The 22,613-nt window shown below is 46.6% G+C and overlaps 1 protein-coding gene and 1 non-coding gene across 3 annotated transcripts; both read left to right on the top strand.

Annotated features, from left to right (window-relative positions):
- The first annotated feature begins 37 nt into the window (after positions 1–37).
- On the top strand, positions 38–15,756 carry LOC138951670 (uncharacterized). 2 transcript variants are annotated; one of them, XM_070323216.1, is made up of 8 exons: positions 38–344; positions 509–1,541; positions 2,359–2,656; positions 3,640–3,807; positions 4,644–4,814; positions 12,328–12,480; positions 12,724–12,829; positions 13,267–13,388. In XM_070323216.1, exons 2-8 carry the CDS (start codon positions 877–879, stop codon positions 13,371–13,373), a joined length of 1,668 nt encoding a protein of 555 aa, XP_070179317.1. In that variant the 5' UTR covers positions 38–344; positions 509–876; the 3' UTR covers positions 13,374–13,388. The 2 variants fall into 2 exon arrangements, with proteins under 2 accessions (XP_070179317.1, XP_070179316.1); XM_070323215.1 differs by lacking the exons at positions 38–344; positions 13,267–13,388 and adding exons at positions 14,360–14,481; positions 15,167–15,756 and having other exon boundaries at positions 425–1,541.
- On the top strand, positions 6,112–6,230 carry LOC138954018 (5S ribosomal RNA). Its single transcript, XR_011451686.1, has one exon. It is a non-coding gene; the product is annotated as a 5S ribosomal RNA (ribosomal RNA).
- Positions 15,757–22,613: the final 6,857 nt, after the last annotated feature.

Raw genomic sequence — 22,613 nt, forward strand, 5'->3', positions numbered from 1 at the left:
TACGAACCGACCAACGCCGTGTAACTGGCCTAACGCAAAATGGGACACTGTTTAACTAGTTTGGAGCTACGAAGATGGGTCCGGGTGCCTCAAGTTTATTAACATAGATTAAGAAGTATTGTCTGCTTGGTGACGTCACTCGCTGTGCAAACTGAATAGCCTACAATAAGTTAAGCCACTGTCAGTCTCAACACAATATGAATAGAACATGACGTGTCGTCAGTGGCGCAAACTGATCCTTACACGAATGCACAAATGACTGCCACTGGTGACATAAAATTCAAACTAAAATTAACTGGATTCGAGCGTTGATGCGGCTTTCCGATCGATACACCAGTATATGAGTAAGCTTGTAGTAAGCTTAGATGAAACTTGTTCGACTGAGCGTATGCTAATTTTTTTTAATTTTTTAAAGAGCTTATATGTCATACGTATAGGTCAGTCAGTGTATGTGTGCTTAATTCTGGTCGGACAGGCGACGGAAAACATGTTTCTTTTCTGTTCTTAGTTTGCGTCAGTCCAACTCAGCTGTCTATGTGGCTGATTAGAAACTTCAAAACAGGACGAACAACTTGAAGGGCACTGGACTTATCTTATTTTTTGACCTCCCGGTCAGTGGCATCAAAGACTCAAGCGTTCGCCAAGCCTTGTGTGTATTGAAATGTAACTTGTTGTGCCCTTACCAAATCGTAATGGATTTATTGCAGCTTCGAAGCGTTATCTCTTCTTTGTGGGAACGGCAACGAACTCTGTACTGTACACTGACACTGGAACTATAAGCAGAGCAGATTTTAGAAATAGGAATATATGATCTGTTGAAACCTGCGAGGGTGTAGTACTTTAGCAATCCCTGGTTCAGAATCTCTGTGTGTAAAGATGAAAGGCTGTGTTTTAAACTGTTGCTTGTTTCTTGGGATTTTGTGTGCTAACATTGCAAACGGTGACTTAATGCTACGAGGTCTGCAACAAAATGAGCCGTCCTTAAACCTGATACGAAATCTTCCAAAGAACGAACATCCTAAAACCACTGCGGCTATAGTGCAAGAACTTGCCAAACGCCTACAGGAGTCTCAAGTGAAACACAACAAGCCGTACGTTTTGCCAATGATATGGCAGGAGGACAAAGGCTTGTATCCCAGCGATGTCAAGCTCAACTTTGCCGGACCGCCAGAACTGGCCGCCATGAGGGATTTGGTATCGGTATTCGACAACAACATGTTCGCCACTGCCTGGATCACTATCTGCGTGCTGGAGGCCCACTTCTACGCCAAGGCTCCCAGGCCCACGGACTCCCAGCTCAGCATGGCCCTGGAGGCTATCGGCCAGTACCACGACAAGAACCTGGGTTACGAGAACTCCGTGATGAACTTCTGGCCTCAGGTGTACAACGAGACTACCAAGACGTGGCAGAGCACACCGGACAACCTGCTGCGAGCCTTTGGCGTCTTTGACGTTGCCCCCGTCAAGTTGATAGAGGATTTCCTGAAGCTCATTGGGCTGAAAGACGTTGAGCACTTCTTAGAGTCTATTTTGTCTATGAGGTAGGACGCCTATCTGACTGTCCGTCTGTCTGTCTCTCTGTCTGTCTGTCTGTCTCTCTTTCTGTCTTTCTTTCTTTCTTTCTCCATTTCCCGCTTGAAAGTTCACTAATGACGTCACAACTGAAACATGCTAATTTTGTCTAGTTCCTCAAACTGTTTTCTTTTTCTTTTTCACTCGTCAAATGGTTATTTGGACAAAAAAACTGACCACTGACAATACATGAGAGTTGTGTAAGTTCTGATTAGAAGTCTGTCCTGGCGTCCCTGTATCAAGTTCTGTTGCTTCTGACTTATAAAACAGGGAGACTCACAAATAACAAACACTTTTGAAGAGAGAGACTCGGAGAGAGAGAGAGAGAGAGAGAGATATCAATCAATCAATCAATATGAGGCTTCTTCTTCTTCTTCTTCGTTCATGGGCTTAGACTCCCACGTACACTCGTGTTTCTGCACGAGTGGAATTTTACGTGCATGACCGTTTTTACCCCGCCATCTAGGCAGCCATACGCCGTTTTCGGAGGAAAATATGAGGCTTATATCGCGCGCATTCCGTGGGTACAGTTCTAAGCGCAGGGATTTATTTTTTAATTTGTTTAAATTTTTATTTTATGCAATTTATATCGCGCACATAATTATTCAAGGCGCAGGTTTCGTTCCAGGATTCTTCTGGTTCGCCAATACGGCTGTCCCAACTATAACACTCTTCTAAAAAAAAAAGCAAGAGAGAGTGAGTTTGTTTGCTCTAGTGCTAACACACTTTCACGTTGCAATGTAACAGAGCAGTCCCTCATTGCATCAATTAGATATGTATCACCAGGTCCACATTTGAACAAGCTTTTCACATCCCATCCGACTTCGACGACACCTTCGTCAACCTTGGACTTGGAGCTCTGCTGAAAGACCTGAGCAAAGACCTGCCCGGCGCCTCTTCCCAGTGGTCAGCCAAGAACACCAACGTGACGTCAGTACTGGATGCCTTACGTCAGTATGTCTACAGACCCTTCTCTGACGACCCCAACGTCAACACTATTGACACCAGGACATTCTACTACATGCGTCATTTCCTGGGCGAGGCAGCGGATAGGAAGGAAGACATTGCCTTGGTGCCAACATGGGTAAGCAAATCGGCCAGTGCAACGATTTTTGCCCGTAAAGACTGTTGAATCGATCGCTGTTGCCAGGGCTGAGATAAAAAAAAGTTTTGTTCATTCTGTGGCGCACTGCCAATCCTTAGCTTGTTTGATTATTGTCCATTTGTGAAATGTAACGTGTAGCGCCAAAAGTTTGTGTTAGTAACGTGTGTTCCAGTTCTAGTTTTATGTACAGTCAAACACACAGACACTATGTTTGTCATAAAATCTGATTGTTTAATTAATTAAAAGGGCACGCTAAAAAAATAAAAAAATCCTTTGCTTATTGGTCTTGGGCATTCCTTGTGTCCATTTTAACAAATTCCTTAAATAACACACTCAAATGATATATATATTCTTTTAACAATCCGAATATCTTTCATAGATCTGTTTTAACTTTAACTTTGTTCTTTAGCTGGGCAGTGTGTACCAATGCATTTGACGAAATTTGGACATTTTGTGATCCAACTGATGAGCAACCTGATTTTGGAAAAGATCGCAAATTATGTTAAAGGTAGAAATTGACCGTAATATAAGAGAAAACTAGGTCATTCCTTGATTTAAAGACATTGATAAGATCTTTGAGGCAAAGGCGCTTGAAACAAGCACCTTCCTTTTTACATTTAGTCTATCCTCATCAGCGCAACCGCTACCGCGCTTTTCTGGATTGTCAATTTCACTGCCTTTGCCACGAGCGGTGGACAGACGATGCTACAAGTGTACGGTCTTGTGGAAAAAATGCAGTGCGTTCAGTTTCATTCTGTGAGTTCGACTGAGCTTGACTGAATGTTGTATTTTCGCCTTACGCGACTTGTTTAAATCTTTTGTAGCAATCACAGTTTCTGACCAAACGTGGTGCATAAGAATTAACAATACAAAAAACCCCAGTCATATGAGAAACGAATTGGACAGGTGGGGGTGGGCCACATTATCATTCATCATCTCATTGTTTTTCAAATACTGAACAGGTTCAAAATATCGACGAGGCGAGGACAGATTATTACAAGGGCGTGGCCATGCCTTTCACGATGAACAACGTGGATGTGACAGTAGCTGCAAACACAGTTTACGGTCTCACCTCTGCTGTACTCAGTGGTGTCCTACCCGCCGATATACTGGACGACCCGCTCATCAGGGTAGGCAGATATGCGATGCAGCTTTGACCATAGCACAGAGAGAGAGAGAGAGAGAGAGAGAGAGAGAGAGAGAGAGAGAGAGAGAGAGAGAGAGAGAGAGAGTGAGTACTTGCTCTGTGCAACTCAATGCTCAGCAATCTGATTGCAAAACAACGTACATACATACGGTTGAACGTTAAAACGTTTCCAAATAAAAATTAGGCTTGCCAGAACCAAGCAAATCTTTCGTCAATCACCCGAGACACAATCTACGTTTCACATTATATGAGTCCCCAGAAGACACACCCAGGTCTTACTGAACGCACACTGGCACAATCTTCCTTCTAAATGTGTCCCAGATTGCCAGATCGTGACATAGACTTCTTTTTTTTTTTTACACCGCCGCGCATTGCCACCTTTTGTGTATTTACACCCCCGGTATAGGGGTGTGTATAGGTTTCGGTCGATGTGTTTGTTTGTTTGTTTGTTTGTGTGTTTGTGTTCGCATATAGATCTCAAGAATGAACGGACCGATCGTCACCAAACTTGGTGAACAGGTTCTATACATTCCTGAGACGGTCCTTACAAAAATTGGGACCAGTCAAACACACGGTTAGGGAGTTATTGGTGGATTAAAATTATACAAGGACTTATAGAGGGACATCTTAATGGTCAAAGGGAAATAACCATTCTCACTCAGTCACTGCCACCAACTGAGAAGGTTATTTCCCTTTGACGGGGGTGTTTTTCCTACCTCGGAGGAATTTCTTGTTTTTCATCAACTTTGGAACGGTGAACAGGCCCTCACGGGCCCCAACCACTGATCAAGTCAAGTCAAAATGAGCGTGTTGTTGCAGCAAGTGTACGTGAACACGTCCAGCATGATCGCCCATCAGATCAGCCACCACCTGTACGAGCGCCCCGACCTGGAGCTCACCTACTACCCCTCTGCCTTGGAGTTCTACTGGTTCACTGCCAGAACTTTCGCCCGACTCGAGACCGCGCAGCAAAACAAACCACTTCCGCCGGTTCGTCTTTTACATAGCAATGCATTCATGTTTGAGTAATCATGGAAGTTCTGAATCCTAATTTTTGTCACAGGCAGTTCATGAAAAGTAGGTCTCTGGATTTGTTGTTATTTTGTTATTTGATACCAGTATCGAAATGAAATTCTAAAAGCGTTCAGACAGACTACTTATGTTTCATACAGTTCATTTGCCCTTTGTCATTTTGTGCAAGCAGTAATGAGTAAACCTTCCTTTTAAGCTTATAGCTTGTTGTTGATTCTTAACATGCTTATTATTATGGTATTTATTAATTGTTGAATAAAACCCTGTCAATATAACACTTACCTCGACAGTACTATTCTTGCACATTATCTATTATAGGCCGAAAAAATTGGACAAAACGCTGAGTGGGTACAATTATCTCCCATAACCATGCGCCACCGTGGATCCCAAGCACTGTCCGAGTGCTTCCCCCTTACAGGATGTAGGTGGCGCGTCCTCTTTCTTTTTTCGCGCGTGTCAGACCGGCTGTGTTTCTGCTACGCTCCCGGATTATTTTGGACTAAGAGGCTCCTTTTCTGTGTGGACTATCACCTGTTGGATTATTGTGTGTTATTCCACTTCTGGCTTGAGGCTACGTTGTGTTTCCTTCAACTTGTGCCTCCGTTTTTGTGTGGCGGACTCGGCGTGCCTCCCGTCCTACTTCGTGGTGACCGGTCGTCTGCTTCTCGTTTCGCCGCATTCACTTGAGTATTGACCTAAATTTTCTTTGAATTTTGTTAATTCTCGGTCTTTAAGGGTACGTACAGGGCGAGGTAGGATGTCTCGTCCTGTTTTGGGCTCTGGTTCTACGGAACCAGAGTCTGCCGGGGGCAACCCTTCTCCGGGCGCCCAGCGTCATGTTTTACGCACGGAGAAGGGGATCTTTCGGCGCTCCGACTCTCCCTCCCCAAACGCTTTGCGTTTGCGGCGAGGGAGGGCGGAGAAAGCCTGTTTGAGCAAGCTCAATGCGAGCTTGCTCAAACAGGCTGGGCTTGAGCCTGGGACTTCGGGCGGGGCTGCGCCGTCGAAGGTTCGGGGAAGTTCGAGGGGAAAGAAAAAGCTTCTTTCTCCTTCTCCTTCAGTGGAACAGGCTTCCCCCCCTTCGACGCCGTTGTCCGGCCCTCAGTCTCAGGCTTCAGCTCCTCCCGGTTTCGAGCCTGGGGGGAAGGTTTCCTTCTCCCCCCTGGCTCGAATCCGGGGGCAGGTCGATTCCCAACCCTCTTTGGGGGTTGGTGAATCCGATCTAGGGGCTACTGGAGAGACTCAGGTTTTGACAGCCAACGGCCATACCACGTTGAAAACACCGGTTCTCGTCCGACCACCGAAGTTAAGCAACGTCGGGCCCGGTTAGTACTTGGATGGGTGACCGCCTGGGAACACCGGGTGCAGTTGGCATTAAAATCTTTCTTTTTCCGGTGCCTCTCCTGTGCCCTCCTCGGTTTCCACCGCTGTGGAAGCCAGGAGGGACACGGGTCCTCCTCTGAACTCCCTCGCTGGGTCGTCTGCTGCTGTTTTGACAGTAGTTTCGGCCTCCTGGGGGGGGAGATCGGAGGAGATGACGGGGTCTCTGAATTCCCTCCCCGCTGGGGTTGGGATGCGAATTGACCCCGTTCAGGGCGGTCCTGTGGGGGCAGGGGTTTCAGGCTTCGTGCCTACGACCACTGCTACTACGGTTCCCTCTGACGTCCGTGTGACTGGTGGCTGTCCCTCTTGAAACGCTCCGGCCGACTAGTTACTGGACGTGGAGGTGTTCGACAGAACGTGGTACTTCTGTCGAATGGTCAGGGCGACGGGAACATTGTTTCTGTTGCTCAGACCGACACCTCCGACCGGACCGTCTTGACCCCACGCCATTCCTTAGCGTCTGGTGTTCGGGTGACGGATGGTCCGGACCAAGGGTCCGGAACGTTCCAGGCTTACGGGTCGGGATCGAACCGGACCCACGGGTCCCGACTGGACTTGACCTCCGGGTTTGGTCCGGACGGGACCCATGGTACGGGACCGTACCGGACCTTAGGGTCCGGTGCGGGACAGTACCTCTGGCCCTTGCCGGACCCCCCGGACCTACGGGTCCGGATGGTACGGTACGGGACCAGTGTTTCGGTCGGGACCGGACCACCCGACCACCTCTGTTGGTCTGGGTGGTCTGGCACCGAACCGGAACACACCGGACCTACGGGTCCGGAGGGTACGGTACCGGACCAGTGGTCCGGTCGGGACCGGACCACTCGACCACCTCTGTTGGTCCGGGTGGTCTGGCACCGAACCGGACCATGCCGGACCTACGGGTCCGGATGGTACGGTATGTCCACGTCCGGACCGAGCCACCCGAACACTTCTGTGGGTACGGATGGTTCGGTACCGAACGGGACCTCCGGATGGTGCGGGACCGGACCGAATCTACGGGTTCGGATGGTCCGGTACCGGACCACCCGACCACCTCTGTTGGTCCGGATGGTCTGTCACCGAACCGGACCATACCGGACCACCGGACCTACGGGTCCGGATGGTACGGTAGGTCCACGTCCGGACCGAACACTTCAGTGGGTACGGATGGTTCGGTGCCGTACGGGACCTCCGGATGGTATGGGACAGGACCGGAACACCGGACCACCCTACCGGATCGGTCCGGACCACCCGACCACCTCTGTTGGTCCGGATGGTCTGGCACCGAACCGGACCTACGGGTCCGGATGGTACGGTATGTCCACGTCCGGACCGAGCCACCCGAACACTTCTGTGGGTACGGGTGGTTCGGTGCCGAACGGGACCTCCGGATGGTGCGGGACCGGACCGGACCTACGGGTCCGGATGGTCCGGTGCTGGACCGGTGGTCCGGTCCGGACCGGACCACCCGACCACCTCTGTTGGTCCGGATGGTCTGGCACCGAACCGGACCATACCGGACTTACGGGTCCGGATGGTACGGTGTGTCCACGTCCGGACCGAGCCACCCGAACACTTCTGTGGGTACGGATGGTTCGGTACCGAACGGGACCTCCGGATGGTACGGGACCGGACCGGAACACCGGACCGGAACACCGGACCACCCTACCGGACCGGTCCGGACCACCCGACCACCTCTGTTGGTCCGGATGGTCTGGCACCGAACCGGACCTACGGGTCCGGATGGTACGGTACGTACGTCCACGCCCGGACCGAACCACCCGAACACTTCTGTGCGTACGGATGGTTCGGTGCCGAACAGGACCTCCGGATGGTACCGGACCTACGGGTCCGGACCTACGGGTCCGGATGGTCCGGTGCGGGACCACCCGACCACCTCTGTTGGTCTGGATGGTCTGGCACCGAACCGGACCACCGGACCTACGGGTCCGGATGGTACGGTATGTCCACGTCCGGACCTAACCACCCGAACACTTCTGTGGGTACGATGGTTCGGTGCTGAACGGGACCTCCGGATGGTACGGCACCGGACCGGACCACCCTACCGGACCGGATCGGCACCCCCGACCGGACCGGACCATTTCTTTTCTGATCAGACCCCATGGGTTCCTGTTCAGTCTATAAATGGCGGGGGTTCGTTGGCTGGGCTGACCCAACAGTCGCAGGGTTGTTGTTTTTCTCCCCCTTCGGCTGCTGGAGACGTTTCGTCTTTGGGGCAGGGGTCTTCGCGGCCTCTTGCTTCTGTGGGCGTTTCTTCACAGCCTGCTTCATCGCTTTCGGCTCTTCCCCCTCAAGCTCCCTACACTCCTGCTTTTGAGGAGTTGTCGGGAAGTGAAGAGGAGAGTGAGTCGGAGGACGATAGGGAGGAGGATCAGGGTCGCCCTGAGGTTAACACTGAACCTCTACCCTTGCCGGTTTCTGATGGAACTTCCGAAGCTATGCTTCGTACTTTCCAACAGTACATGACAGACATCACGCGGCGTCTTGACGTCACGGATGCCTCTCTTAAGCGTCTGTCGTCTAGTGTTGACACACAGGACGTGGACCCGGGGTCTGAGGACGAGAGGCAGGAGGCTCGTCCTCGCACAGCTAGAAGGACGTTTGAACAGTTTCAGGACGTCCTTCCCTGAGACGCCCTCTCGTCCTTTGAGTCCGCTTCGGCCCGGGCGCGGGAGGCTCACGCCGCGTCTGCCGGCGGCTCGTTTTATGAACGATCCGGCCGCCGGCAATTCGCGTTCCACCCTAGTCTAAGTGCCACGGTGGAAGCGGCAGCACATCGCCTGAGGAGTACAGATTCACGTGCAAACGCGACCTATGTTCCTCGGGAGGACGCGGGTTCAGTGCCATGCTTTCCTTCGGGAGGCGCACCTCCACTGTTTCCTCGTGTCCAATCTGTTTCGTCCCTCCCTTTTCCCTTTGACTCTCGAACTCTCCCTTTCCAGACTTCGAGTGTTTAGGGTGGGACTGACGGTGATGTGTTCGTTGGGGAGGTGCCTTCGGTCAAGAAGGTGGAACTGAGCTCTGCTTCGTTCCACAATCTTGAGGCCACCGTTTCTTCCACAGTCGAGGCCCAATCACAGGCCTTGACATGGATGAGCACGCTGTCCACACTGTTGGACCCTCCCAATCGGGCAGAGTCCGATTCCACTCGGGTCCTTGACACGGTTCGAGTGGATCGGGCTTTGCATGCCGTGCGATCGTGCGTGACGTCTGCGGCAGAATTGGCCATTGGAACACGGGTCCACTTTATTGGCCCTGTTCCGTGATCATTTTCTGCCTACTTCTATAGTGCCTCCGGATATGAGGAAGAGTCTGAGGAACACGTTTCCTCAGCCTTCTTCCCTCTTTCATCCGGACACTGTTCGTTCTGTGGTGGAGTCCACACGCCAGAGGAACACTGATTCTCTGATGGTTGGCCTCGCTGCTTCGGCGACGGCGGCGGGGAGTAAGAGAAGTGCTACAGTCACCTCCAGCTCCCAGCCTCAGAAGAAGAAGAAGAAGCCAGTTTCACTGCCTCCTTCTTCCTCCTCTTAGGCGCCTGTTGCGTTCCCAAGCAAGACGAAGGGTGCTCAGACAGGTAAGGGGAAGCAGCACCACCAGGGGGGGTGGTCGCAAGCCTGCGCCTGCCCGCCAGCAGAATTTTCAGTGAGTCCCGGCCCTACGTTGACGCCCCCTCAAGTTGCCCCTCTTTCGTCCGGCGGTTTCCTTTTTTCGGGCCCGCGGCATGTGGGGCAGACTGGTCTCCAACCAGTTTTTCTTGAGGGTGGTGTGGTCGGGGTTTTCTCTACCGCTGTCGTCACAACCTCCATTGTCCGCTCTACCTTGGACGTTCCCCCCTCCTCGAGAGCCTGCCAGATGGCAGGCTCTTCAGGACGAGGTGAACTCGTTGGTCGAGAAGAAGGCGGTCTACCCCCTTTCTCAGCCTTCTCTGGGGTTCTGCTCCCGCCTGTTCACCGTCCCCAAAAAGGACGGCCGGTTCAGGCCGGTGTTGGACCTCTCCACCTTGAACTTGTACCTTCACAGGTGCAAGTTCAAGATGGAAACCCCTTCGTCGGTCCGGTTGGCCATCCGGCCAAACGATTGGGCCATGTCTGGGACCTCCAGGATGCTTACTTCCACATCCTGGTGGCCCTGGGGTACCGACATCTGCTCTGGTTCGTTTGGGAGGGCACGGTGTTCGAGTTTCGGGCCCTCCCATTCGGCCTGTCCTTGGCCCCTCTGATTTTCAACGGGGACAACAACACCACATGCTTAGCTTACCTTCGCCACCAGGGGGGCACCAATTCTCGGTCCCTCTCCCTGTTGGCGGAGGAGATTCTGCTCTGGTGCCAGACCAATCAGGTCCGGATGTCAGTCCAGTTCGTTCCGGGGAAACTGAACGCCCTGGCCGACATTCTCAGTCGGGGCGATCAGGTTCTCTCCACAGAATGGACCATCGCTCACAACGTTCTACAGCGTCTGTGGGCAAGGTGGGACCGTCCTCTGATCGATCTGTTCGTAACTCGATTCAGCGCTCGGCTTCCCAGGTACGTCAGCCCCTTTCGAGACATGAATGCGTTCCACTTGGACGCATTCACTCTCTTGTGGAGGCTCCTCGATGCTTACGCCTATCCCCCGACATCTCTGATTCCGAGGGTGCTGGCAAAATATCTGCAGGAACGACCAAGACTGATTTTGGTCGCGCCTTACTGGCCAACAGCTCCGTGGTTTCCAGATCTTCGCGGTCTCACCCACGTAGACCCTCTACCTCTGGATCTGGACGGGGGAGGTCTGCTCCAGCCTCGATCATGCCTCCCTCATCCACGTCCAGAGAGTCTGTGCTTGACCGCATGGCTCTTGTGCGCTCCAAACTGCTTGCACTAGGATTGCACAAGAGTTCAGTAGAGTTTTCCTTGAACGCTAAGAGGCGATCAACTAATCAGCTCTACGACTTACGCTGGAGAGCTTGGGCCACCTTCGCCTTGTCCAAGGGGATAAAGCCGCTTTATCCCTCAACACAGGACTTGGCCAACTTCCTGGTGGAAGTGTATCAAAAGAAGAGTCTTTCTTCTAAGACTCTTCTTGGATACAGATCTGCCATCGCTTCCACGATTGCGGCCGCTACTGGTCGCAGAACTGAACACTTGATCAGGTCCTCCCTCATCGCTAATGTCCTTTCGGGTATTAGCAATGCAGCGGTGTCTAAACCTCTGGTTTCATTTCCCAAGGGGGATGTCTTTCTGGTCCTCAAACTCCTGCGTAGCAATGAGTTTGAACCCCTGGCAGGCATCAGTATCAAGTTGCTGATTTTTAAGACTAATTGTTCCTCATCGCTTTAGCCACTTGCCGTAGACTCAGTGGTATTCAAGCTTTGAGTGGCCTGGACTTTGACATTGAGTTCACCACACAGCAGTGGTTGCTAGCATGGTCACGTCAGTCTAAGGTATGTTTCTTGGGTATATTTTCTTTTACGGTAGTACTGTTCGAAAATTGCCTGGGTATCTTAATCCTTGGATTTAAGTGATTTTGATTAAGGAGTTTAATACTCTACATATCACCCTCACACCACTCTGGTATTCTGTGCAAGAATAGTACTGTCGAGGTAAGTGTTATATTGACTGTAAGGCTTCTTTTTAAGCCTACTGTCTATATGATACTTACCGAGACAGTACTATTAGAGTTTCCCTCCCGCCTCCCCTCTTGATATGTTATGGGCTTTTTGAGGGTCTGCAGCTCATAAAGAAAGAGGACGCGCCACCTACATCCTGTAAGGGGGAAGCACTCGGACAGTGCTTGGGATCCACGGTGGCGCATGGTTATGGGAGATAATTGTACCCACTCAGCGTTTTGTCCAATTTTTTCGGCCTATAATAGATAATGTGCAAGAATAGTACTGTCTCGGTAAGTATCATATAGACAGTAGGCTTAAAAAGAAGCCTTACAGTTTAAACCAAACTGACCTTCGCACTGGTTGGAAAGAAAACCTTGAATCTTGATCATAGAGAGAACACCCTCTGCTTTGAAGGGGTTTTGCAACAATTAAGTTGATGAGACATATCTTCAGTAAACACGAATCTGTAAATATTTTATATACTTCTCTTTGCAGGCAATGCAGGTGGTCTACAAAACCCTGCAGCCAGCTCTTGAGAAAAATATGACTTCAGAAGTGATAAGCAAGGCCAAAGCCATGGGACAAGACATGTTGTACTTTGATGACTTTCTCGGAGATGGTGATGTCGATGCAAAAAACAACACAGTGGTTGGTATTGTCTTACTTAACATTTCCATCATGGTATGTCTCTGTCTGTCTGTCTGTCTGTCTGTCTGTCTGTCTGTCTGTCTGTCTGTCTCTCTCTCTCTCTCTCTCTCTCTCTCTCTCTCTCTCTCTCTCTCTCTCTCTCTCTCTTTTCCCTCTTCACTCCACTACTTATGATCAAAGAAATCAATAATGAATCAACCAATTTCTTTCTGTGTTACACCGTAAACTCTCACTGGTCAACAGGTACGAGGTGAGGACCGCCTGTTCACAACGTCAGTGGCGATCAACGCATTGCTGACCACCTGGACAGTGTTCGACGACGTCAACAGGACCAACAGCTGGAAGAAGCGTGAGTATATTGTCTGCTATAGACGTGTAGTCATTGTAAAAATACATGACTACTTTACGATTTGTTGACACTCGTGTTATCTCTGAATGTAATGTACTTCTATCTCACATTAAAGGGGAAAACCCCGCAGTGTTTATAGCTAAGAAAACGACGTGTATTTGGAAGGAACGGACGTACATCGTCAGTTATGCATTTGTGTGTGTGACTTCGAGTGCGGTTTTACAGGCAATGTTTTTCAAATGGAATACAGTCAAGAATGTGCCACGATCCTGACACGTCGGGCCTAAAAAAAACACCACGTTAATCAGTGTGTCTGTGTGACAATGATTAATCAGTCATGCAGCTGCTCGTATGCATAAAGTGATACTGCATGTTTTTTCCCCCATTGTCACTCTCAGCGATTAAACATCGCTACATGAACACGTTCACGATTGTAGATACACCCACCGAGTGCGGTTTTACAGGCAATGTTTTTCAAATGGAATACAGTCAAGAATGTGCCATGATGCTGACACAGTCGGGCCTAAAAAAAAAAGTCGCGTAAGGCGAAAATGCAACATTTAGTCAAGCTGTCGAACTCACAGAATGAAACTGAACGCACTGCAAATTTTCAGCAAGACCGTATACTCGTAGCATCGTCAGTCCACCGCTCGTGGCAAAGGCAGTGAAATTGACAAGAAGAGCGGGGTAGTAGTTGCGCTGAGAAGGATAGCACGCTTTTCTGTACCTCTCTTTGTTTTAACTTTCTGAGCGTGTTTTTAATCCAAACATATCACATCTATATGTTTTTGGAATCAGGAACCGACAAGGAATAAGATGAAAGTGTTTTTAAATTGATTTCGAAAATTTAATTTTGATCATAATTTTTATATTTTTAATTTTCAGAGCTTGTTTTTAATCCAAATATAACATATTTATATGTTTTTGGAATCAGAAAATGATGAAGAATAAGATGAACGTAAATTTGGATCGTTTTATAAAAAAACAATTTGTTTTACAATTTTCAGATTTTTAATGACCAAAGTCATTAATTAATTTTTAAGCCACCAAGCTGAAATGCAATACCGAAGTCCGGCCTTCGTCGAAGATTGCTTGGCCAAAATTTCAATCAATTTGATTGAAAAATGAGGGTGTGACAGTGACGCCTCAACTTTTACAAAAAGCTGGATATGACGTCATCAAAGACATTTATCGAAAAAATGAAAAAAACGTCCGGGGATATCATTCCCAGGAACTCTCATGTAAAATTTCATAAAGATCGGTCCAGTAGTTTAGTCTGAATCGCTCTACACACACACACGCACAGACAGACACACACACACACACACATACACCACGACCCTCGTCTCGATTCCCCCTCTATGTTAAAACATTTAGTCAAAACTTGACTAAATGTAAAAACACGTTAATCAGTGTGACAATGATTAATCAGTCTTGTCGCTGCTCGTATGCATTATTAAGTGACACTGCATGTTTTTTTTCCCACTGTCACCCTCAGCGATTTAACTCCGCTACATGAACACGTTGCAGATACACCCACCGCAGTACGGACCACTGTGGACAAGTCAGTGAAGTTCCTCAACACTTACATCCTCCAGGACACCTACAAACCCTGGAACGTCTTCTTTTCTGGATCCGCGAAAGGAAGCACGGTAAGCTGACTCAATACATTCATAGGATTGTCCGTCAGATACGGTTGTTGCTTACAGGGCTGAGGTGCACGAACCAAACGTTGGTGTCACCATACCGGGAGAGAACAAACCGCGGGGTCTGATTGGCTGAATTCACAACAAATCTCAATTTCAACCAATCGTGACACGGTTGCTGGCTCCCACCCGGTAGGTAATTTTCTCGTGCACCTTGGCCCTGGTGACTTATACCGTCGTGGGGTTCCCGCTACCTTGAAGACATGCAATTTGCACTACATGGGCTAACGGCCACACGAAGGCCTCGTAACTCATAACTCATAACTCATAACATTTTATTGATCCAACAAAGGAAATTAAATTGGTCATCAGCACATATAGGTCATTAATTAATAATTATAAAAGAATAAGAGAAGAAAATTCATAAAACCCATGATAACAAAAAAATATCTAAAGTAATATTGCTCGTGCTTGCTCGGTGAAGGTAAAAAGTTATATGACTCGCTGAGCTACCAACTCATAATACATAAAGTGTATGACTGACTGATCTTCCAACATTGCGGGTATCATTGTAAGGCAGTCAGTTTTGTGATCATTTGTTTTGAAATAACAAGCAATGTCGCATTTTTTGCGATTGTTTGCGTGTTTTGTTATTAAAAAGAAGTTTATTTTAGAATGTTGCTTTCAACAGACATTGCCGTTCGCTTACCCAGCCAACCGTATCGAATACCTGAACGGAACCATCATCCATGACGATCAGCATTTTCCCAAAGATCCTTTTTTCTTCGGAATGCGAGGGTTCGTTCCAGAGTCTCAATACGCACAGCAACTGAAGGTGAAACACTTCGGCATGACCACTCCCACCAAGTTCACCAATTTTAACCAACCTGGGGATTACTTCCCCTTCTGGTCATCGCCTGCTTACACTTACGCGAATGCTATGCTGGCTTTGGCTCGTTACGATAACATTGTTGTTTGATTGTTGATTGGGGTTGATTGAGATTTTGTTTAATACTTTCTTTTTTTTTTAATTTTTTTTTTTAGTTTGTGTCGGTGAATGTTGATTGGTTGATTACGGGTGTCGTTGTGTTTGTGTAGGTTGCTTTGATTTTACAGTTGTGACTTGATTTATTGTTGATTGAGTTGACTAAAATAGTTTTGTTGAGTTTGTTTTGGTTATTTTCTTTTTCGAATATTACTCTTGTATGTATTATTTATGTGCTTGTGTTGATGTGATGAATCATGTCTAATGAATAAAGCTGGAAAACGATTCACTTTCAACTTAGAAGTACAGTTTGCATGTTACATGAAAGCTGAAAGAACAATGATCAAAACTCTGTTTTTCAACACACCACAAACACATCTGTGCGCACCTATCTATGCACGGTTACTTTGTATTTCTGTGTGTGTGTGTCTGTGTGTGTGTGTTCAAGCATGTGTACGTGTGTGTGTCCAGTTTTGACTAAATGATTTCAAATCGACTTGGAATCAAGAGGAGCGCCATGGTGCGTGTGTGTGTGTGTGTTCAAGCATATGTATACTCGTGTGTGTCTAGTTTTGACTAAATGATTCCAATAGACTGGGAATCAAGACGAGGGCCTTGGTGTGTGTGTGTGTGTGTGTGTGTGTGTGTGTGTGTGTGTGTGTGAGAGAGAAACTATAATCATTAAAGCAAAATAGCTATGTAGAAGTCTATGCTAACTATGACAGGCAGTTTTTGCCAATTATTTTGTAGACGACGTCAAAGACACGTAAAAGTAAACATCTGCAAGCAAAACACTTTGCTTTCTAGCACGACCTGGGTGAAACGATCTCCGAATGAGCATTTCTTTATCTTTGTGCTATGCATACAAGTCTTTAAAGGAGCTTTCATCGGAATGGCAAAGTTAAACATTTAGATGATTACATCTCATTAAAATGTTTCACACATGCAAACTATGAAAGACAAGTTTATCTCTATTTAAAGTCTAACATGCAAATAGTTAGAATTCACTATGAAAGGCAAGTTTATCTGTATCTAAAGTCTAACATGCAAATAGTTAAAATTCACTATGAAAGGCAAGTTTATCTCTATCTAAAGTCTAACATGCAAATAGTTACAATTCACTATGAAAGACAAGTTTATCTCTATTTAAAGTCTAACATGCAAATAGTTAGAATTCACTATGAAAGGCAAGTTTATCTGTATCTAAAGTCTAACATGCAAATAGTTAAAATTCACGTTAAACCTGCCAATTAATTTGAACTCAACGCATCGATGTTGATGAAATAACCTGCTGAGTTAAATTTTTTCTTCCCTTTATCTGACTGTTTAATATTACGGCTATTTTTCTTCAAAAGAACCCTTTAGTGTGAAAACTTTAATTGATATAAGTAATGTAATCATTTAAAATCTCACGACTGAAATATAACATCAAATCAAAATCCTATCAAATCAAATCAAATTAACTTTATTATCTCACATGGAGAAATTGCAGTGGTGGTACATATAACGTAAAGACAAACGAAAGACTACAACATTGATATATTTGAATATATGTACAATATAACAAGCTTCTTTTAACCACCTGTCCACACAAACAGAGAATCAGTATGTTTAAAACTTCAAGAAGCACATAGCCCTATAAATGCGTGTTTTCAAGAAAAGACTGGATTAATGAATTTTGAATTAAATCTTTCAGGTGCACGTACTATTTGCCTTCTGATATTTACTGGCACTACTTCACAGTTTGCAGGAACGATTCGCAAACATCCTTGGGTAAAATAACAGGAGGAATACAATCTTTATTTTGAGATCACAAACAGACATGACCTTTTTGATTATTTCAGGTAGGAATAACATCTAGCAAATACTATTCGGGAGTTTTGTACGTGTGTGCTCCAGTGCCCTAGAAAAGCTTGAACACATGACGATAACCGCTGGATTGTTATTGGTGCAAAAGCATTAGTAATGTTGCTGCATCGATATATCCTTAAACACACACACACACACACACACACACACCTCTTTACACACACAAACACATGTACACACACGCGCGCACGCACTCATACACACACACACACACACACAAGCACTTACGCATACCACACAAACCCACGTACGCCCACATTCACACATTTGCATGTACACACACACACACACAAATACGCACGCACGCGCATGCACACACACACACGCACACGCACACTCAATGTCCAATGAAACCAACTCCTTGTTTCCAGATCAACGTATCCTAATTTCCCCTTGTCATCTCTGTCTCGTCTTTCCAATCAATTTTGAGCATTAGTGACATTGTGGCCTATAAAACGAGCGAATTACTTAGAGCTTAGAGCATAGTCATGAAAGGTTTTGCAGGGGTTTGGTGTGGCATGAAAAAACTGAAGAAAACGGGACAGTACCTTCCTTCACAGAGAAGTGATTGCAAGAATAATCAAAGTTTTAGCCTTGAAATTCAAAAATAAATGTCAAGAAACACCATCGATCGTGTGTAAAATGAAGCTTTTGAAGTGACCGACGCCGGAAAATTGTTTCGTGCGAACAGTGCACAACTGAAGCATAGTTGTTGACACAGGTGTCAATAAGATACAAGATTAATTCAGCAACAATAATATTGTGTCCATTTGAAACGATCATTTTACTTATTGTCAAAGCCTGCAGAGATGTCTTGTAATGTAAAATACGGTTTGCAAAGGAACTGGAAGGTAACTTTAAGTCCGGCGCTGTAGCATAAAGACAGGACTTCAGACAAGATTCGAATAACCTGAAATACTGAAAAAAAATGTATTGCTCCTTGCCTCTTTTCTTGAGTGTTCTAGTCTTGTTTATTATTTCAACTGAAGAAAAAACTGTGGTAAAACAGGAAAAAGCTCGCAGTGAAAAATCTAGCAAAAGCGGTACAACTCTTGAACTTCGAAAGGAGGCTCACGTTCTTGCAGTAAACGACGCTCAAGAATGGCCAGAAAACGAGAACATTGACGCATTCCATGCAAGCACCAATAAGAAAAGTCAGCAGAATGGCAAAGCTAAAGTAAATACAACCGATAGAGTATTAACCGCCAGTGTCGCTGATTCGACTGTCAGAAATTTCAACATCCTATTCCATGAAGACGAAATCAGGACTGGTCACCGAAATGATAGCAGTCATCTGCTGGATGATTCTGGTAACGTGCTGGCAGAAAATTCCAAACGATCGGAAGGCAAAGACGTCCTAAAGTTGGAACTTGACAGCCATGTTTCAGTAGAAAAAAGCGACAAACTGTCTACGAGTTCTCAAAAGGGTATGAGATCAGCTAAAGGGACGAACAATGAAACTGCAAAACTCCATAAAATTGGAAATGTAGAAAACGTAGAAAATGCAAAATTAACAGCAGATACAGACAGTTTTGCAGATCATGTCTCCTTCACAACCGAAACAATGATTGAGTGTTTGAACTCGCCGCTTTTCCGCATTTTTGCTAATGCCACAGCACACGGCGGCGAATTTACCTTTTTCGGGGGAAACGCTACGCATTTCACACTGGGGAAAAGAACTTTTGTTTACTGTCGAATTGCGGTGACGGTACCAGACGACATGATCATTGCGTTTCAGATAGGAGTCGTCAGTATCGATAGCAAAGTTTCCTTTAGAATTTACGAAGCTCCAAGAACGGAGCGTTTCTCGTGTTGCTCCGAGGACTCGTATGACGTTCCACACAGAGTTTTCATCGTATCCCCAAAGGCCATCTTTGTTGTAAGCATGTCGCGGTTCTTGCCCACTTACGCCTTCTACATAAACTTCTCAGCAGTGCCATTTTCTACGCGACCCCAGCTGGAGCACATTTTCATTAGTGAAAAGAAAGGTGTGTGTGTGTGTGTGTGTGTGTGTGTGTGTATGTGTGTGTGTGTGTGTCAGTGTGTGTGTGTGTGTTTGTTTGTGTTTGTGTGTGTGTGTGTGTGTGTGCCTACGCCTGTGTGTGTGTGTGTGTGTGTGTGTGTGTTGTTGTTGTTGTTGTTGTTGTTCAGCTGGAGCACATTTTCATTAGTGAAAAGAAAGGTGTGTGTGTGTGTGTGTGTGTGTGTGTGTGTGTGTGTGTGTGTACCCATGTTTCCACAGGTTTGGTTGCCTAAATCACCATAAGGCAACCATCCACACGTGGATGGCAATTTAAACTCTGGATGGCAACCTAATTGTGTGGATGGTCGCTTCATTTAACACCGTTAAATTGACTTTTTTGACGGAAAGAATGTCATAACAATGTTCAAAATGACATTCTTTCCGTCCTCTATAGGCGACGAAATAGGTCAAATTTTGTGCATTTTTTAGTGCAAAATTCTTCGATGCCGGAGCGAGTACTGCACCCAGTGCTGTTGTAGTGCAAGTGCACTAGAAAGGCACTGCACCCAGTGCCGCCTCTTAGGTAACCATCCACACATATAGGTGCGTGTGTTTGCGTGTGCGTGTGTGTGCGTGTGTGTGTGTGTGTGCGCCTACGCCTGTGTGTGTGTGTTGTTGTTGTTGTTGTTGTTGTTGTTGTTGTTTAGCTAGCTCTTGCACCGACTCTGAAGGACCCACACAATCTAACACACAGAGATTGTGTGTGTGTGTGTGTGTGTCTCCAGGCTACATCACCTCACCAGGCTGGGATGGACACACGACAAATGTCCCTGGTCTGGACTGCTGGACAAGATTGGACGTGCCTCCTGAACACGGGGTTTTGCTGACCTTTCTCGACCTTGACCTTTTCCCAAGCGAATTTTATTGCTCAGCAGAATTTGTGTCTGTAATGGTAGGCGGAACAACTCGCAAGCACGTGTCACAGAAAGTGTGTGGATTCTCTCCCCCAGAGCCCGAAATCGTCTACACAGACGTTGTGCATGTTCAGTTTCACACGCGAATTGTCACTCTTCAATACACAGGGTTCAGGCTTCTGTACTCCTTCTATCCGATCTCAACGATGCCACAGCGAGATGTCAATGGCAGGTACGGCTCTTTAAAAAAAAAACAATTGTTTTTTAACATTCAACTAATATTTGTTTTTGAAGGACGGTATTGCTGGGGACTGGGAATCATTAGGGAGCCAAAGGTGTATGTGACCAACAAAAAAGCTTTTCTGTCGCGAAGGTCGATAAAGATAAAACAGAAAACGATATGCTCCCCTCCGACCGACAAAAAAACTGGTCTGTCGCGAAGGTCAATAAAGATAAAACAGAAAACGATATGCTCCCCTCCGACCGACAAAAAAACTGGTCTGTCGCGAAGGTCAATAAAGATAAAACAGAAAACGATATGCTCCCCTCCGACCGACAGAGAAGATAATCCGTCAACAACCCACCAAACATCTTATAATATCATATAATGTCAGGGTTTGGTGATTCAAGTGGCGTTGGCATACTTTTCTTGAAATTCATTTAAAAGTATCCTTACTACTGAAAGATCCATGCGGATATATGTGTGTGTGTGTGTGGGTGGGGGGGGGGGAGTGAGTGTAATATATACATACCGCGAAGACATCATTTGTTCATGCCCTTTCAGTCGTGTTTCAAGTAAACGCGAAAATATGACTCTGCACTCTATTTCAGTTTATGTCGAGTAAACTGTACATAACAACCTTGTGAATATTGTCAGGTGACATCCTCCCTTGCGGTGGCCCTGTTTCCTCCGGTTGCTTTTATTTTTACATTTAGTCAAGTTTTGACTAAATGTCTTAACATTGAGGGGGAATCGAGACGAGGGTCGTGGTGTATGTGTGTGTGTGTGTGTGTGTGTGTGTGTATGTGTGTGTGTGTGTGTGTGTGTGTGTCTGTGTGTGTGTGTGTGTGTGTGTGTGTGTGTGTGTCTGTGTGTCTGTGTGTGTGTAGAGCGATTCAGAGTAAACTACTAGACCGATCTGTATGAAATTTTGCATGAGAGTTCCTGTGTATGATATCCCCATACCTGTTTTTCATTTTTTTTTATAAATGTCTTTGATGACGTCATATCCGGCTTTTCGTAAAAGTTGAGGCGGCACTGTCACCCCCTCATTTTTAAATAAAATTGATTGAAATTTTGGCCAAGCAATGTTCGACAAAGGCCGGACTTTGGTATTGCATTTAAGCTTGGTGGCTTAAAAATTAATTAATGACTTTGGTCATTAAAAATCTGAAAATTGTAATTAAAGTTATTATCCCAGCGAAGCTGGAGGTATCCCGTGAACGCTATACTGTAATCGATTTGAGAAATGTGCATACCGAATAATACATGATAAAGAAGGATTCTTTGTGCCCGAAAATGGGCCACAGTTGGAGATGGAAGTTCACCAAAAATTGGGACCATACTAACAAAAATACGGTGGGTAAAATTGGCGCCCCCATTTTTTGAGCAAACGTCACCCAAGGCCGCTTTGGACGGGTAGAAATTCCGTAGTTTCCAAGTCTATGGATAAAGCTCGCGTAAGAAGAATACGTCACGGTCGAAAGTCTTTGACGTCAATTAATGCATCATGACGTCATGCCTCCCTGTAGTCTTTCTCTCTCGCGCGGTGTGTGTGTCTGTGTTCATTTTGTGCACATGTGTTAGTGTTACTGTTTGTGTGTGTGTGTGTGTGTGTGTGTGTGTGTGTGTGTGTGTGCGTGTGTGTGTACTTGTGTGTGTGTGCGCACGCGTGCATGAGTCTGTACTCGTGTGTGTGGTGTGTGTGTGTGTGTGTGTGTGTATTTGTGTGTGCGCACGCGTGCATGATGGTCTGTACTCGTGTGTGTGTGAGTGTGGTGTGTGTGTGTGTGTGTATTTGTGTGTGTATTTGTGTGTGTGTGTGTGTGAGTGTGTGTGTGGTGTGTGTGTGTGTGTGTGTGTGTATTTGTGTGTGCGCACGCGTGCATGAGTCTGTACTCGTGTGTGTGTGAGTGTATTTGTGTGTGTGTGTGTGTGTGCGCACGCGTGCATGAGTCTGTGTGAGTGTGTGTGTGTGTATTTGTGTGTGTGTGCACGCGTGCATGAGTCTGTACTCGTGTGTGTGTGGGGTGTATGTGTGTGTGTGTGCGCGCACGCGTGCATGAGTCTGTACTCGTGTGTGTGTGTGGTGTGTGTGTGTGTGTGCATACGTGTATGTGTGTGCGTGTATGTGTGTTTGTTTGTAACGGTGTGTATGTCTGTCTGTCCATATGTGCGTATGGGTGT

The sequence above is a fragment of the Littorina saxatilis genome, linkage group LG17, assembly GCF_037325665.1.
Source record: "Littorina saxatilis isolate snail1 linkage group LG17, US_GU_Lsax_2.0, whole genome shotgun sequence".
Classification (NCBI taxonomy): domain Eukaryota; kingdom Metazoa; phylum Mollusca; class Gastropoda; order Littorinimorpha; family Littorinidae; genus Littorina; species Littorina saxatilis.